Here is a 17,751-nt window from a genome sequence, read left to right on the forward strand (position 1 = left end):
TTAGGGCCTGTACTACTCTGACAAAGAGAATTAAATATTGAACAAAATGGATAGCTCAGTGGTTTGTGCATTGGCCTGCTAAACCCAGTGTTGTGAGTTCAATCCTTGAGGGGGCCATTTAGGGATCTGGGGCAAAAATCTGTCTGGGGATTGGTCCTGCTTTGAGCAGGAGGTTGGATTAGATGACCTCCTGAGGTCCCTTCCAACCCTGATATTCTATGATTCTGTAAAGTTTCAAAACTGCATGCAGGACTTTATTCATGTGACACCCACGTCCGTCACTAAGACTGACACATCAAAAATCTCCAATAACTCTGAAAACCTGATTCCACTTCCTTCAATATAAGTTCAAAATAGAATGTTTTTTTATATTTGAGACATGGTATGCAATAGTCATGCATCAGTTACCAGCTTTATGAGCATAAGTCAGAGCTGAAGAAATCACATTTTCTTTCAGGGTTATTTTGTTTATAACACTTGAATAGTTCTTTGCAATGCTGCCAAAGTCACCCTGGCATTGTGCTATCACACAGTGAAGGGTAAACATACAGTGGAGTAGATATTTTGTTAAAATATGAATACAAAAGCCAGAGTGCTTTCAATTTTTTAAATCCATGTAGAGCTTTCAATGAGACATTAAATGGCTTCAGTGGCGCTTGATAGAAGTACAGATGTATTTTTTAGATGGCTGAATTGGTGTTTTTGAGTAAAATGATTCAAATAGATAAAACATGGGATTTTAGTTCTAGCAGATTCTGACTTTTGTGCGGGAGAATAATTTTAAAAATATTCTGGATATTTGGATTGTTCTCAACAAAATGTAAGAGGCCTATTTATAAGGGACTACATGTACTGCTACATGTACTGACCTTTATCACTTGCCCTTATAAACATGCAACTTCTTGAAACTTGCATGTATTTCTGCAACATTAGGTTTGATGTGTATGTTCTATACACTTAACAATTACTTCCAACACCAATTTTTGGCTATTTATTCTGCCATTTTACATTGTCACAAACATTTTGTTTAACCACCTATATAATTTTTTTTTCCGCAGAACTTTTATAAGACCGAACTGAATAAGGAGGAGATGTATATTCGTTATATCCATAAGCTATACGACCTGCATCTGAAGGCACAAAACTTTACAGGTAATTGTTGGTACATACAACCTAGAAAAAAATATTTAGAGTTAGATTGTGACTTATGCACTTTCACAGTCATAGTGAGGTCATAGGCAATAAGACACCTCCTTTAACCCCTTTGCAGGTCACCCAGATCTTAGAACCAGGCAAGCTTACTTTCCCCAAAGCAGGTGGGCAGGGAATATGCAGAGCGTTGGCTCTATTTCACACACTTCCCCTACTTGCTGCCCAGAGGAGCTGTGCTATGTGTGATAGACAGTAACAGTATAAGGTAGCAATGAATTTATTACTCTCTCCCACCCAGGAACAAGTGGGATTGAAAGACAGAATTGTGATTAAACTGTCTCTCTCTGAGTCACAGCGCCTCTTGGCATTACTGTTGGGTTGGTGTGGCTTACAACCCACCCCAGTTTGTGTTTCCAGTCACAATTTAGCCCATATCGATTCACAAAACTGACGTGGAGTTAAATGAGGCAACTCCTGGATTTTCATTTTTTCTGTTTAATAATTTAGAAAGAGTGTGAAGGGTTGGGCTGCTCGAATCAGATGTGTTTCTGCACTAAGGTTGAATTACCAGGGCTTTTGAGCCTTCACATGTTTCTGTCATGAATGAAGAATGGAAATACCAAAGTTTTCTTTCCTGTTCCAATGGAGTTCTTTGAGAGAATACAACTAGGACATGTATTTCCAGCTGTACTCCATACACTGCTGTGATTCCATGCAGATAAGAAAAAATAGGGACATTTTTGTATTCTTAACACATTTAAATTGATTGTAAAACAGAGAGAGAGAGTTTGGATTTTCTCCAAGTGGTGTATTTCCCACTCTTTGGCACCATTCATTCATTTATAGATTTTAGGGCCAGAAGGGACCATTAGATCTAGTCTGATCTCTAGTTCATATATCACAGGCCATAGAATTGTACCCAGGAAATTGATATGAGGTGCTGGTTCATAATACAGTTATGTGGTCACTTCAGTGACCTGTTATTTTCTTAAAGCCACTACATAATTGCATTCCAAAATCTAAACTTCTGTTTAAAAAAAAAAATCATCTTGCCCTTATGGTTTCAACGATACCCTTAAAAATGTGAAGGAACGTAACCAATGCAGTTATGTCTGCCTAAGTCTTCATGCATCTTATAGAGCCATTGTTTCAAGCAGTCTGAACTGTGTCAATTCATCTGAATGGGGAACTAACTCTGAGGCCTGATATGGTCATTTAAATGTCAGTGTTAAATATATTGCTGTTTGTTTCAGTAGACACAAAAGATAATGTATTTATCCATTGTTGTACATACAACATTGGATGCACAACAGTGGTATTTAACATTGTTGGGCAAGTAGATGCTATAAAGAGTTACTGGACTGGGTAACAAAATATTCTTCTTCAAGTAGATGCAGCTGTGTATTCTACTTAATCTTAAAACCAGACGGACCTGTCTGGTTTTAAGATTAAGTTGGATAAGTTTATGGAGGGAATGGTTTAATGATAAAACATAGTAGCCAAGGAAAACCAAGCAATGGTACATGGACAGCATAATGGCCAACAAGGGTCAGGCTAGAGACTCTTGCCTATATGCTCGGGGTATTACTGATCGCCATATTTGGGGTCGGGAAGGAATTTTCCTCCAGGGTAAATTGGCTGAGCCTCTGGAGATTTTTCGCCTTCCTCCGCAGCATGGGGCAGGGATCACTAGCAGGAGGGTCTCAGCCGATTGAAGTCACTAAAACACAGGATTGGGGACTTCAACGGTAGAGTCCAGGGAAGGGTCTTGCGGCCTGCAGCATGCAGGGGGTCAGACCAGATGATCATAATGGTCCCTTCTGACCTTAATGTCTATGAGTCTATGAGTCTATGTGCACACAAAGCACTCCAAAGCCAAATAAATTTGCTTAGCAGTACCTGTAGGGACTGTGCTCGTTCCCTGCAGCTCCCATGATCCCCTCAGTTCCATCTCACCGTCCTTGGTCGCACTGAAGCTCTGTGTGGTGTTTTTAGCTCATGCTTTCAGTCTGTTTTCTGATGAATTTTTCTTGTGTATAGTAGTTAGGAGTATCCTAAGTTAAGTTTAGTGTTAGTATCATATTAGTTACAGGCATTGGCTGCCTGTGCAGTGACCTCATTGGGGTTCAAGCATTGCCAGTTGTGTGTGGAGGCCATCCCCAACAGAGATCCTCACATGATGGGCTTGTTGTGTCTCAGTGAAGGACACATTAAAGACAGATGAGGTACTGGTAAGTCGTTCATAAAAAGGACTCAAATGGCAAGAGACTCACCGTATTTCATAATCCTCAAGCCCAAGGGAGGGATGAGACATGTCTTCAACCTCTGCGATCTCAGTAAAAACATCAGATACATGAGATTCTGTATGGTAATCCTAGCAGCTATCCTCCCCATCTTAAATCACAACAACTAGTTTTCTGCCCTGGACCTTCAAGACACTTACTTCCACATAGCAATCCTGCCAAGCCACAGGAGGTTCCTCAACCAATACATCATGCTGCCTTTCGGCCTGTCTTGCACTCCCTGGGTTTTTACCAAGTGTATGATGTGGTAACAGCATACCTCAGGAAGAGGGGAATTCATATCTTCCTGTATCTCAACCATTGGTTATTGAGGGCAAGTCCAAAGAGGAAGTCCTCTTTCATGTTCATTTCACACTACACTTAGTTGATCATCTAGGTCTCATCCTAAAAAGTGGGAAATTAAGGTTGGTTCCAACTCAAAGAATTGAGTTGATTGGGGTCCTGCTAGACTCTATGAGCTCAAGAGCATTTCTGCCAACTGAGCAATTCCAGGCAATTCCCCACCTATGTCTGGAGCTGCAATCTCAACTCTTAATCACAGCCTAGGCCATATGGCTGCAGATCCACAGCTAGTCCAATATGCCAGGCTACACCTTCATCCTCTTCAGAAGTGACTGAAGTTGGTCTATCATCCGATTCATCATCCCTTGGACTGGCTGGTCCACCGATCCTGGACTCCTTATGGTGGTGAATGATTCAAGTTATTGTGTGCCAGCACATTCCTTTTGCTCAGTCCCCACCAACCAAGACTGTAGTCGTCAATACCCCCTTAATAGGTTGGGGAGCACATCTGGGATTGCTGAAAGTTCAAGGTCTGTGGTCAGAACGAGAAGCTTCTCTGCGTATCAGTGTCCTGGAGCTTCAAGCCATCTACAATGCCTGTCAGACCTTTCAGGATCACATCATGGGCTCAGTGGCACTCATACTTACCAACAATACCAGTGCAATGAGTTACATAAACAGGTGAAGGGGGAGAACACTCCAACATGCTGTATCAGGAAGTGATTAGGTTATGGCAGTTTTGCATTGGGGAAGACGTTACCTCCACAGGTGATCACTTCCCTGGGATACAGAATCACCTGGGGGAGCACCTCAGATAAAATTTCTTCCTGAATCATGAATGGTCCCTGAAGCCAGCATCCTGCAGTCCGTCTTTGCAGTTTGGATCATTCCGACGATCAACCAATTTGCCACGAGAGAAATAAGAAATGCCATCTGTTTTGCTCTCGAAGGGGTCTTCATTCAGGCTCTTCTAAAATCAAAGTAATCCTGTGGCTGCACCCTAAGTTTTTATCCAAAGCAGTTTCCCAGTTTCACTTGAACCAGACTATATATTTACCAGTGTTCTTCCCCAAGCTGCATTCAACCCCAAAAGAAAAATGTCTTCATATACTAGATGTCAGGTGATGTTTAGCTTTTTATCTGGAAAGGACCAAATCTTTCCGCTCCTCATCTCATGTGTTTGTTTCCTGTGCAGACCAAATTGAGGGTTCAAATGGTCGGTCATGAAAATAGAGGGAAGAGTAGCAACCTTTATGTATGCAGTAGCATAAAATCCCTCCTTGGCAACTGTACTGGATTGCCTTACCTGTAAGGGGCTAAGAAGTTCAAATAACCTAGTTCGTACCTGACCAGAAGGACCAATGAGGAAAGAAGATACTTTCAAATCTGTGAGGGACGGATTTGTTTGTTGTTCTCTTTTTTTGTTCCCTTTCGGGGAGGGAGAAGCCAAGCAGGTACAATATCCTGAAAATATACCTGATATAATACATCTAGAACCACAGAAATTGTAAGTAGGGCAAGGAAATGCATTAGGTTATCTTTTGTTTTGTCTTGTGCATTTTCCTATGCAACAGAGGTAAGTTTTATTTCTGTTTTTGTAACTGTGACGCTGAGCCCAGAGGGGAAACCTCTGTGTTTTAAATCTTTTTATTACCCTGTAAAATTACCTTCCATCCTGATTTTGCAGGTGTGATTCTTTTTTTTTTTTTTTTTTAAATAAAGTTCTTCTTCTAAGAACCTGATTGATTTCAGTGTTCTGAAGACAAAGGGTCTGGTCTGTGCTCACATTGCTAAGGCAACTGGTTGGTATATTATTCTCAAGCCTCCCCAGAAAGGGTGTGAAAGAACTTGAAGGGATATTTTGGGGGTATAGGGATTCCAAGTGACTCTTCCCTGAATTTTTGTGTAAATCACTTGGTGGTGGCAGCAATACCGTCCAAGAACAAGGAAAGGAATTTGTTCTTTGGGGAAGTTTTAACCTAAGCTGGTAGAATATAAGCTTAGGGGGTCTTTCATGTGGGTCCCCACATATTCCCCTCCCCGGCTCCCGCCGAGTTCAGAGTGGCGGAGGGAACTCTAACAGGGTCTCTTCACAGACAGTCTTCAGGTGGATAACTTCCATACAAAGTAGCCTGGGCTATGCTGCCTCAAGAGGTGTGAGCTCATTACACAAGAGCCCAAGCAACGTCCATGGTATTTCTAAGTGACATTCCTATATTGGACATTTGCAGGGCTGCAACTTGGTCTTCTATGAATGCTTCTACAAACTACTATGCCATTTTTGCTGCATCCAGGTCAAATGGCAACTTTGGGAAGGCAGTCCTGCAGACTCTGAGCCCCACCTCCTCTTAGTCCTGCTTTTGAGTCACCTTAGTAGATTACATTGCTGCGTCTATTAAAAAAAACCCTGTTACCTATCTGTAACTGTTATTCTGTGATGAAGATGTGTATTCCACAACTGACCCTCGGTCCCCTCCGGATCTGAATCTATACATCTGAAATTTGATGTGAGGGAACAGAGGGGGTTGGGGTGGCACCCCCTTATAAGGCCAGGGGTAGTGCTATGGCCACAAGATGTGAGCACTGCCCCTGCTGGTACTGCTAGACAAAAGTCTCCAGCTCCGGAATGCTGGGCATACACACACCTAAGTAGAATACATGTCTACATCGCATCTCGAAGAACAGTTCCAGGTAGGTAATTGTTTTTTCAGTTGCCCCACTCCGAATTTTTTCACATTAGCCTCTGTCCAAAACGAAGAAGGAAATAGGAGATCAATCACCTCCCCGTATCAAAATACTTTGGGTTTGCAAAATCCCAAACTGACCTATCGTATGGGTACTAGAGGTCTCAATCCAGCTGACATCCACTCAGCCATAAAAACTCCAGCTTTTCTTCAGTAACTTGCTAATTGTAATTATGAGGGTTCAATACCAAAACCTGTAGTACATAAAAAAAGTCATTAGGAGACCAGTTGGGCAAGGTGGAGTTGTGCTGGGTACATGGAGCTTGGACCTCCTAAGGTACAAAGGAGAGAGGATTTCTTTAATTCCACCATACCTGTCTGGCCTCTATATGTTTAGTGTGTCAGAGGATTGGGAGGTTGTATTGAGGGGAGAGTTTTTGGTGACCTTGCTGTATAACTTCAGGGACCTTCTCATATAATTTGGGCATAATGACCAACTAGAGATATATGGTTGCCTCAGACATGATTTTTGTGACACAATTGTGACTTTTAGGTTTTTACATAACAGGTTTTAATAACCCACTGAGCAAGGCACGTTGGTGGATCCTTACACACTAGTTTCTATATGTATGTCCAGTATAGTCTGGGCACTGATTGTGACCTGATTTTTTTAATGTTTTTAAACTATTCATTTCTTATTTTAAGCAATATTTTGCTAAAAATAATGCCTCCATGACAGTTATTCATTTTTCTATAGATTTCTTTCTTTCTTTCGTTTATAGCATTTGCAATCCATGACGCTTGCTTGCTTTTTTTTTTTTTTTTTCCCATGACACTCAGTCTTATTTAGTACTACCTGATTAAGGAAGGGTTGGCCTCAGTCCACAACAAAGGATAGAAACAGTCCTTACATTGAAAAGCAAAGGTTCATCTAGTCCATTCCTTTGCCTTACATATTGATGTTCAATGAAAAGAACACATAAAAAGTTAGTTTAACCTTGACCCTTGTCAGTTGCCTGGGGACAGGAAGTAAAGTTCACTCTCTTACCAGCACTCCAGTATGTTACACTTTTATTTCATCTAGTTGTATAGTTTTGTTCCAGTGATACAGGCAGCTTTCTCTTATTCTCATTTATTTTATCTGCCTTCACAATATGACTTACAAGACTGGTTCACATTCTAATAATTCTTTGTGAGAAAAGGCCTTTTTAAATCTAATATCTAACATAAATCTTTCCTTCCACAGCTTCCAGTCATGGTTATACGTTTAATCCCCTTGTGGATAGAATATATAATGTCCTTGTTCCTTGTGTGTCCCCTTCAGAGACCTCAAAACTGGAATGAGATAACCTTTCAGTTTCCATTAATCGCAGAAATGTTTAACTCTTTGAACCTTTCCTCTTCAGATAGATTTTTCCATATCGTAAATCAGCTCCTCCTGTTTGCTTTCTTTTGGTGCATGGGGAATTAATACACACATCTGCCAGAGGTGTTAATAAGTTACTTATATATAATACAATATGTCCAAGAACTTGCACATACAGATTTGTACTACAGAAATCTTCCAAGCTAAGTCTTCCATGATAGAAATTGAAAAGGAAAGGAACACTAAGAAATTTTCGTTTAGTGCGTATTTAGATTTAGTAGTTTGTTAGCAATAAAGAAGTCAAGCTGTATCAATCTTATAGCAATTAGTTTTAAATAAAATTATAAATAAGTATATTGGACATATTAAACATAAAATTATATGCAAAAATTATATTAAAATAACATTTTTTAAGTTGCAAAGACAAGCACTCAGAAGTTAGGAAATGCCAGAATTAAGGTTGCCTTTGTGCTTCAATCACTACATATCTTCCAAATCCTACAATAAATAAAGCAGGGGGTCCTACAGACAACAGTTTCTTACACTTCACAACCCTTATGCATTTCCATAGCATGGTCCATCATGTGCACTGAATGAGGCAGAGGAAAAAAATAGTATGTGATCATGTAATTAAAGACTGTATCCTAATGCATATATACAAGAGGGCCAAATGAAGATTGCACAAGCAACCTTAATTCTAGCATATCCTAACTTTCGAGTGTTTGACTTTGCAACCTTAATAATGTTCTTTTAACACAATTTGGTGTGTGTGTTTGTGTAATTTCCTAGGTTTTTAAAAAAGCAAACTGAAAAAACAGATTCCACTATGGGGATCATCAGCCGGGTTAGAACCTTTAGATCCACAGCTCAGTTCTTGCCACTGAAGCTAACAGAGTAACTGATAGAGGATGACAACTTATTACTGTTATGTGGACCAGCAGTAGAGGGGAATGAGACATTGTGCCAGAGGGTTTCACTGATACTTTTGACAGCAGGGGAATATTGAATCTTGTATTTCATTGCAGGCTGTAGGGGAGTGTGCTCTAGTGGGCACAGATCCTTCTGCCCTCATTCCTCCCAGCCCTGATCCCTTCTGCCCTGTACCTTTCAGCCTGTCCCTGTACAAGTTCTGTCTTTTTACCCCAGCTCTTCATGCCAGTGACTCACCACACCTTCCAGTCCTAGTTTCCTTGTCTAGACAGTGCCAGTTTCTGCCCCTCCTCTCGTTTTCCAATCTTTTACATACCCTTCCCCCACACTGGTTCCCAGTCCCAGTTCCTCTCCTGTTTTCCCCCCTCCCCCAGCTCCCAGTCCATCGTCTTGTATAGCCACTATCCTTTCTCCCCCCCTTTCCTAGCTCATAGTCTTCCCCTTTTCTCCCCAGTCTCCTTGACCCAGTCTATTCCCTCTGCTCTTTCTACCCCCAGACCCAGCTCCTTACCCCTCTGCATTCTAATCAGATTGTTCCTCGTCCTTCTCCATGCTGCTGAGGGAACATTGAGAGCACAGGAGAGACAGGCTCCCTGCTCTCAGTCCAGGTGCCTGGCAGCAACCAGGATTAGCAATTGCAGGGAAGGTCCTGCTCAGGCTTTGCAGTGAACATGCCCAGCGTAGATGGAATCTTTGGAGAAATTAGGTGCTACACTCTAACAAGTCTCTACCGAGCATCTGAGAGTTTTCAGTGTCCTATAATTTGGCCATTTTTTCATGGGGATGGCAAAAGGCACGTATCTGACACACAGGCCCAGCCCTCTGCCAAATTTCAAGTCCGTACTCCAAAGCATAGCGGACCTAGAGCTTCTCAGCAAAACAGTTGTAAGAACATTTTTAACATGGACAAAACAACATATTTTTCCCTAATCTCATGCTAAAACTTGCAAAAATATTCAGCCTGAGGCAGACACCCAGCATAGGAAATTTCATCCCGAGCAGTTAAAGTATGGCAAAGTTATAAGCAACTGAAAACAGCGTATTGTTGTGGGAAGTGTAGAGCAACCTTGTGCTACCAGACCCCCTATGATGATTTAGGTAAAGTAGTTGTTCTATGCAGAGGTACAACTTTTATGAGAATATTATGGTAGGTCCTGGTTTAAATAACATGGCTTTTGAGGTATTTTATATTTTTCATGTTTACATGTAACACTTTGTAACTTGTCTGACAGAGGCTGCCTACACACTATTGCTGTACGATGAGCTATTAGAATGGTCTGACCGGCCATTGAGAGAATTTCTAAACTATCCCATGCAAACAGAGTGGCAGCGCAAAGAGTATCTTCACCTTACAATCATCCAGAACTTTGACCGGGGAAAAGTAAGTGTGTTTGATTATTGATTTTATCATGAATGGTTAGTAGGATTGTAAAATCCCCTCCAGTTTTGCAGTGTTTATTTCTTATATCCAGGGGAGTGACTGCCATATAAAAGTGAGCATTTGCCATAAATTACCACACATGGTGTCTAAAATACTGTTGATTAGGACTTGCATAGTGCTGTTCAAATGGAAGTCTCAGGGAACTTTACAAAAGATAGTATCATTTTCCCCATTTTACAGATGGGAAAACTGAGCCACATAAGGACAGAAACATGCTGAATTCACACAAGTCAGTGACTCAGTTGGAACTAAAACCCAGGTCTCCTGACTCTTAGGCCTGTCCTCTATCTACAGAACCAGGCTGGCTCCCTCGAATAGCAACTGCAGCAGCAGTAGTACTAATAATAATATTTCAGATGCTGCTGTTGGTAAGTTTTAATGGTGACCATAGTATATTGTCATTATTCAGAAATCTTATCCCAAATTAGAAAGAAACCATTGCTGATTGGTTTGAAGACTGGCACAAATATTGGCTACCAATATTATCTGGTTTAAAATTATACTCTGCTTAATTTTTAATTAAATCTCTCTCCTCGATAATTGCTACACCAGTACAGATAGATACGCTGTAATTTTTTGTAACTGATGTAATATCCGTGTAAATTTTTATAAATAGTAGAATTAAAACTAATGTTGAACGCTGGTTAGCAATGAGTCAGAAACAATTTAAGGATACTCTGAGATGGTGAAACTGAAAACTTGTTTTCAACCAGATTGTTCCTCCTCACCCAAAAAAAAAAATTCAAGGAAGGAATATTTTTCCTAATTTTTCTACTCTTTTATATGTAAACTACATTTTATATTGGAACATATAATCAGTCTAATAAATCCCATGTACGGTGCTGGAGGAGAGGGATATCTCTTCATTAGTGATCTCTACCTTCTGCAGTGGCACAGTGTGTCTTATCTCAGATTATTCCTTTTATCTACTAACTATAGAAATATATGTTTTGATGCCTCAAATTGTCCAGAAGTTTAGTTAGGGAGTTTTGCCCTTCTCAAGGTACTGCAGACAGTGGGTATTATGTTCAAGTGTGTTCAGTAACTGGGAGTTCAGTTCAGTCAGCCTACAAAGAAGGAGCTTTAATAACATATTGTGAATTGTCACATAACAGGTGTTGTCTGTGTTATATCCTTGGGGCAACAGTCTGCCTCATATTTGTTGGCTACTGGGAAATTGTAGCAATAATAGAAGATATTTGGAAAGCTATTTGAAATTGCCACAAAGCATGATTCCTCTCTGTGTTGAGTATTTCTATAACCTGTTTGTCTACAGTGTTGGGAGAATGGCATCATCTTATGCAGGAAGATTGCAGAGCAGTACGAGAGCTATTATGACTACAGAAATCTCAGCAAGATGAGGGTAATGTATCCGGGTGCATTTTGGTCATTCATAATAAGGAGCTGCCTTTTGATTAGAGTTTAACAAAATGATTCTTAGCATATTCAGCTTGGCCCTGTAAGCCTAATATGATTAGTATGCAGTCCTTACCTTTGACTCTTATTTGTTCCCTATAATGTATATATCAGGAATGGCCAAACTTACTGACCCTCTGAGCTGCATTATGACAATCTTCAGAAGTTTGAGAGCTGGGGCGCACCTGCTGGGGCTTGGGGCTTCAGCAGAAGTGGGGCTAAAGCTCTGAGCCTCGGCAGTTGCTTCCCACAGAGCATAAGCCCCAAGACCAGCTAGGCAGAAGCCAGAGGCAACACATGCGGGGGGGCACATGGGTTCACGTGCCTCCCTCTCTTCCCCCCCGCGATTTTTTCCAGGGTTTGCTGGCTCTGCTCAGTCACATGGTGCCTCTGGGTTCCTCTCCCTGCGCGACAGCTGCTGGAGCCAGCAAGCTGGGAGCTGCAGCCATAGGGAGAGGCAGCGGCAAACAGCTGGGAGCTGCAGGGAGAGCTGCTGCTTTTTCTGCTTCCTCTCCCTATGGAGCTAACACCTGGGAGTTCTAGGGAGGGACCCCTGAGGGTAAGAGAGGGTCATGCTGTGGGGGGGGCTGACTCAAGCTGTTGGGGGGGCCTGAACCTTTAAATTGTGTTCCCACCCATGCTCAGCGGGCACCAGTCATCTCTGGCAGAAGCCCCACCCCCACCACCCTGCCACAAGGCAGAAGTGTCAAGCCCCTCTCCCCCCAGTCTGGTAGGTGAAGAATGAGGGGGACATGAAGGTGCTCCATGAGCCACATTTTACCTGTAAAATAGCCTCTGGTTGGCCACACCTCGTATATACACCTCTACCGCGATATAACGCTGTCCTTGGGAGCCAAAAAATCTTACTGCATTATAGGTGAAACCGCGTTATATTGAACTTGCTTTGATCCACCGGAGTGCGCAGCGCCGCCCCCCTGGAGCGCTGCTTTACCGCGTTATATCTGAATTCGTGTTATATCGGGTCGTGTTATATCGGGGTAGAGGTGTATGTATAAAGTATTCTGAAATATATGTGAATAACAGTAAATGGATAGATTTCCAATGCTTCCATTTTGGGCAGCCATCCAGTTGGACTGCTGCTGCAAAACACTTTTAACACACGAGTGAGTACAAAGCTGTACTTTTGTTGTATTCATATTTCTAGCTAACAGTATACACAATCGCTCTGTTATGAGCAGCCACCCACCTTCATCATTCTAATTGCTTGAAAAGCAGAGCAATGGATCATTAGTTCTGTATAAATATTTTTCTGAGAACCATGATTTTTTTTAAAATGACAATTTAACAATTCAGAACCTAAATGAGGGTTTTGTCCTCTTTCCTATCAGAAGCTTCCTGTTCCACAAAAGGTTTTTTTAGGAACTCAAAAACATATTTAATATTTAGTTTGCTTTATTGGACAGATAGAGCCACACATAGAAGAAGAAGGAAATTCATGAAAATTTTGCCCTTAGTAATGCCTAGGGTAGGGGTCGGCAACCTATGGCACGTGGGCTGAGCGGGGCCGACGGCCGGGACACCGACAGGCAGCAGTGTGCCATTAAAAATCCTGCCTGGCCCAGCCCACTCTTCTCCGCCCACCGCTGTCTCTGGCAGGGGCAGGGGGCAGAAGCAAGCTTGGCTCTGCCGGCTGCTGTTGTAGGGTCGGCTCCGCCGGCAGCCAAGCGTCCCCCTCCCCCGCCTCTTCCCCCAGCGTGCTGCATCGTGCCCCGCTTCCTCTTCCTCCCTGCTGCCGATGGCCCTTGCGAGAGCGGGGAGAAGAGGAGCCCCAGCGCCCTCGCTGCTCAGACCGGGAAAAAGGCGGAGAAGAGGCAGGAGCAGGGCCTTGGGGTAGGGGGTGGAATCAGGGCTTATCCCTGCAGCCCCCTGCCGTGAGCCGCTCAGGGCAGGGGACTGGCCTCCCCTCCCCCCCCGATCCCAGCCCACCCCCCAGCCCTCTGCCCTGACCCCTGCACACACCCCCGACTTTGGCACCCTCCACACATATCAAGCCCCCCACCCAAGCCCTGACTCCAGCACACCCCTCACACTCCCCCAGCCCTCTTCTCTGACTCCTGAACCCTCCTCACACACACCCTGCCCTGACTCCTGCACTCCCCACACACACCCTGCCCTGACTCCTGCACTCCCCACACATACCAAGCCCACCCTACACCCCATTCCCTGACTCATGCACCCCCCCACATCCCCACCCCTGAGCACCAAACGGGAGCTCCTGCACCCCCCACACCCATTCCCACCTACACCCTTCGCACCAAATAGGAGCTGCCCAGGAAAGCACTCCACACCCAAACCTCCTGCCCCAACCCAGAGCCCCCTCCCCCATTCTAGCTCCTGGCCAGACCCTGCACCCCAACCCCCAGCCTGCTCCTTTACCCCCAGCCTTGTGCTCAGTGCATTCCCACCCTCAGCTCAGGGCAGAGAGAGAGGAAGAGAATGGGCCAGAACCAGGGAGAAGGTAGGTACCCACTGTATGTGGGCAGGGCCGGGACCCCAGACGGGCAGCGGGCTGAGCGGGGCTGGCAGCCAGGACCCTGGCTGGCAGGAGACAGTCAACGGAACCCCAGACCAGCAGCGGGCTCAGCCGCCGGCCCCACTCAGCCCACCGCCGGTCTCGGGTTCTGGCCGCTGGCCCCTTGCCAGCTGGGGTCCCGGCCGCCGGCCCCTCTCAGCCCGCTGCCAGCCTGGGATTCTGGCTGCTGGCCCCTTGCCAGCCAGGGTCCCGGCCACAGCCCCGCTCAGCCTGCTGCCGGCCTCAGTGTACGAACTGCAGGCCTGCAGTGGGCTAAGCAGGCCAGCGGCGTAAGATCAGCATTTTAATTTAATTTTAAATGAAGCTACTTAAACATTTTGAAAACCTTATTTACTTTACATACATCAGTAGTTTAGTTATATAATATATAGACTTAGAGAGAGAGACCTTCTAAAAAACATTAAAATGTATTACCGGCACGTGAAACCGTAAATTAAAGTCAATAAATGAAGACTCAGCACACCACTTCTGAAAGGTTGCCAACCCCTGGCCTAGGGTAGCAGATTTGTCACAGCCTTTTTTATCAAAAATCATAGAGCAGACACAGTAAATTTACTAAAAGTCACAGGTCACCAAATTTATTGTGACTGACTGCTCCATGATTTTCAATAAAACATGTCCTCCTTCTCCTTCTCACTCTGACAGTGGGGCACAGACCATTCGTAACAGCGCCCAGACATCGCAACCCTAAACCCGGCCCAGTGTGGAAGGGAGGCTGGGGGACAAGGAAGAATAGAGAGGTCACCGGGATGGGGCACCACATTACAAGGGAGGGGCAGCCAAACCTGAACAGCACTGCAGCCCCATGCACCAGGTCCCAGTGCCGCTCACTGAAGTTTGGCCCCTCCACCTCCTCCTACCCCCAGTCATGACAGAGCGGCAACTGGGCCAAACCTGACCAGTGCCTGCCAGGTCACAACACCCAGAGTGGGCTGCCAGCTCCAGCCCTGTCGGACAGGAGCCACCACTGCGGGGTGAGTCACGGGCACACAAAAAAAGTCACAAATAATGGGAAGATTATGCTACCTGACACTTTCTCCCAGCATGACAAACCTGCATCCCTAGTCTTGCCTATTTAATTAGTTCTTGACATATCTATGTTGTGAGTATCTGAAAGTCTGAAATGCCAAATAGTCTTCCAGTACATATGCACTGTTGATGTTAATTTGACTTCATATAAAAATGAGGTTTCTTCAAATAATTTAAGTAGGGCGGCAATTAATATTACTTCTGATTACATTTCCCCCCAAAGTCTTCAATATAGGCAGATTAACAAACTTCTATCAATAATTGACTAATGTTGATCCTTTTTTTTTTATCACTATTTGTAAAATATTGACAGAGAACCTGTCTTTTGAATCACATCAAGAAAAACAGGAAACTTTAAAACCACGTCACTTTGTGTCAATATTTTGAGTGAAACTACTACTGTATATATTGGTCAAAGAAAGTATCAGAGGGGTAGCCGTGTTAGTCTGAATCTGTAAAAAGCAACAGAGGGTCCTGTGGCACCTTTGAGACTAACAGAAGTACTGGGAGCATAAGCTTTCGTGGGTAAGAACCTCACTTCTTCAGATGCAAGTCTCTTGCATCTGAAGAAGTGAGGTTCTTACCCACGAAAGCTTATGCTCCCAGTACTTCTGTTAGTCTCAAAGGTGCCACAGGACCCTCTGTTGCTTTGGGCAAAGAAAGGATTTTTATAAATTTTCTAGACCGAAATTTTCAAAGGAGCCCAAGGAAGTTAGGTACTCAGCTTCTACTGATATTAAATTAGTTTTGGGCACCTAGCTCCCTTAGGCAGCATTCTTTGAAAATCCCAAACGTTAATGCCCTGTGCTCATGAAAGTGCCCATGTTATAGCTAAATAGTTGAGTAATCAGCAAAATACTTGGGATTATGTTTCAAATTGGGTGTGTGTGGGTGTGGTGGTGTGCGTCTGTGTGTGGCTGTGTGTATATAATAAGAATGGAGATGGTAAATTAGGAAGATTAAAGAAGAAAAACAAACAAACAAAAACAAATGTAATATCTGTTCTTCCTAAGTGAAAATAACTTCACAAAAATTCTTGGAAGCTTTCAATCCACTGTAAAAGAGTTATCTAGTTCTCCTTCTTGCTGATTAGAACTGAAATGTGATTCTAATACCTTTGGGCACTAAGCAGCCTCTTCTCTGTAAAAGCTTTAAGTATAAAACATATATTTCTTTTTCTCAATCTTATTCAGATGATGGAAGCTTCTTTGTATGATAAAATCATGGATCAACAACGTTTGGAGCCAGAGTTTTTCAGAGTTGGATTTTATGGGAAAAAGTTTCCATTTTTCTTGAGAGTGAGTAAATTCAGAATCAATTTTATGCACTAATTCTATCAGTCATGGTTTCATTCATCATCTCTTTCCCTACTTGAAAACTTTATTATGTCTTATGCCAGTTCTTCCTTTGTAGGAGATGGAAAATTCCAGGTGTTTTGTCTAATGGAGTAGCCTCTTAATATTCTTTTAGGGGAGTGAGCTATTTGTTCCCACAGAGTGGACAATAGCTCCTCCAAAACCATACATGGCTTGAACTCCAAGTATGTCTCGGTATACAAATGAGAGATCAGGCATCAGCTGTGAGATACTAGCGGAGCAATGCTTCCTCAAGAACCTTACTCCCATTTTGTTTTTATTAGTGACTACCCAGAAACCTGTCGGTGTGTGTTTGGGCGTGGGGTGGGGTCTACTGGGCAAAGGGGCAATTAGGAAAAGTAATCAACATCACCCCTTTACCAAGTACAGACTAGGGATAACTTTTTCAGCTACCTATGTCTCATTTTGAAAAGGGGCTTAGATACTTAGGATCCTAAGTCCCATTGACTTTTAATGAGACTTAGGCTCCGAAGTGCCTGAGTCACTCTTGAAAATGGAACTTAAGTGCCTTTGAATATTTTTACCCTAGTTTTCCCCTTGTGTTGACCCAGCTGATTTAACATTATTGCTTGGGAAATGGTGAATGTGCATATTTACTCCTGATAAGTTGGATAAAATCCTATAATATACAAAGATGAGGCCCTGTCTTAAGTCCTATGCCCCCTGCCCACGGGTATAGGAAGCTGATGAAGAAGAGTATTTCCATAGCACTTGTAGGTATCAGCACAACCATTGTAAACAATCAGTGCTGCATTGGGAATTCCAGCTCCTGGCATCTGATGGTTTACATGAGGTTCCTGTTACACACACAAATGTTTAAAAAAGCCAAGCTGATCTGGTGGTGCGGGGGAACAGTGAGCGGCCATGTGGAAGATTCAGAGTTGGAGCAGGCTCAGTTACCCTCATTCTCTCTTCCCCCCTAAGGCAGGACAGGCAGAATATATCAGACTGGTGATCTGTGCAGTCTTTAGAGGAAGAGGCAAAAAGGATGCATTCTGAAGGTTTCTTATCCCTTCCCTTTCTCCAAGGTGCATATCTATAAAGCAAGATTTTGGACTAACAAGCAAAAAAGTTCAGTACACCACACAAAGGACTTATGACTTTCCTGTTGCCTTCACCATCCATTACTTTACATTACCCGTGCATACTTTTAGCTAGTAAAAACCATGTTTGCCTTTCAGATCATGGCTTACAGAAATATGTAATGATTAGATTTTT

The 17,751-nt window shown here is 43.2% G+C and overlaps 1 protein-coding gene across 4 annotated transcripts in view; it reads left to right on the plus strand.

Annotated features, from left to right (window-relative positions):
• DOCK4 (dedicator of cytokinesis 4) overlaps positions 1–17,751 on the plus strand; it is a 421,656-nt gene that overhangs the window by 369,193 nt on the left and 34,712 nt on the right. For all 4 annotated transcript variants that reach the window (XM_054024160.1, XM_054024176.1, XM_054024169.1 and 1 more), the window contains 4 exons: positions 1,059–1,152; positions 9,950–10,098; positions 11,435–11,521; positions 16,351–16,455. In XM_054024160.1, the coding sequence (XP_053880135.1) occupies positions 1,059–1,152; positions 9,950–10,098; positions 11,435–11,521; positions 16,351–16,455 (435 nt within the window). The remainder of the gene's footprint in view (positions 1–1,058; positions 1,153–9,949; positions 10,099–11,434; positions 11,522–16,350; positions 16,456–17,751) is intronic.

This window comes from Malaclemys terrapin, chromosome 1, assembly GCF_027887155.1.
Source record: "Malaclemys terrapin pileata isolate rMalTer1 chromosome 1, rMalTer1.hap1, whole genome shotgun sequence".
NCBI lineage: Eukaryota > Metazoa > Chordata > Testudines > Emydidae > Malaclemys > Malaclemys terrapin.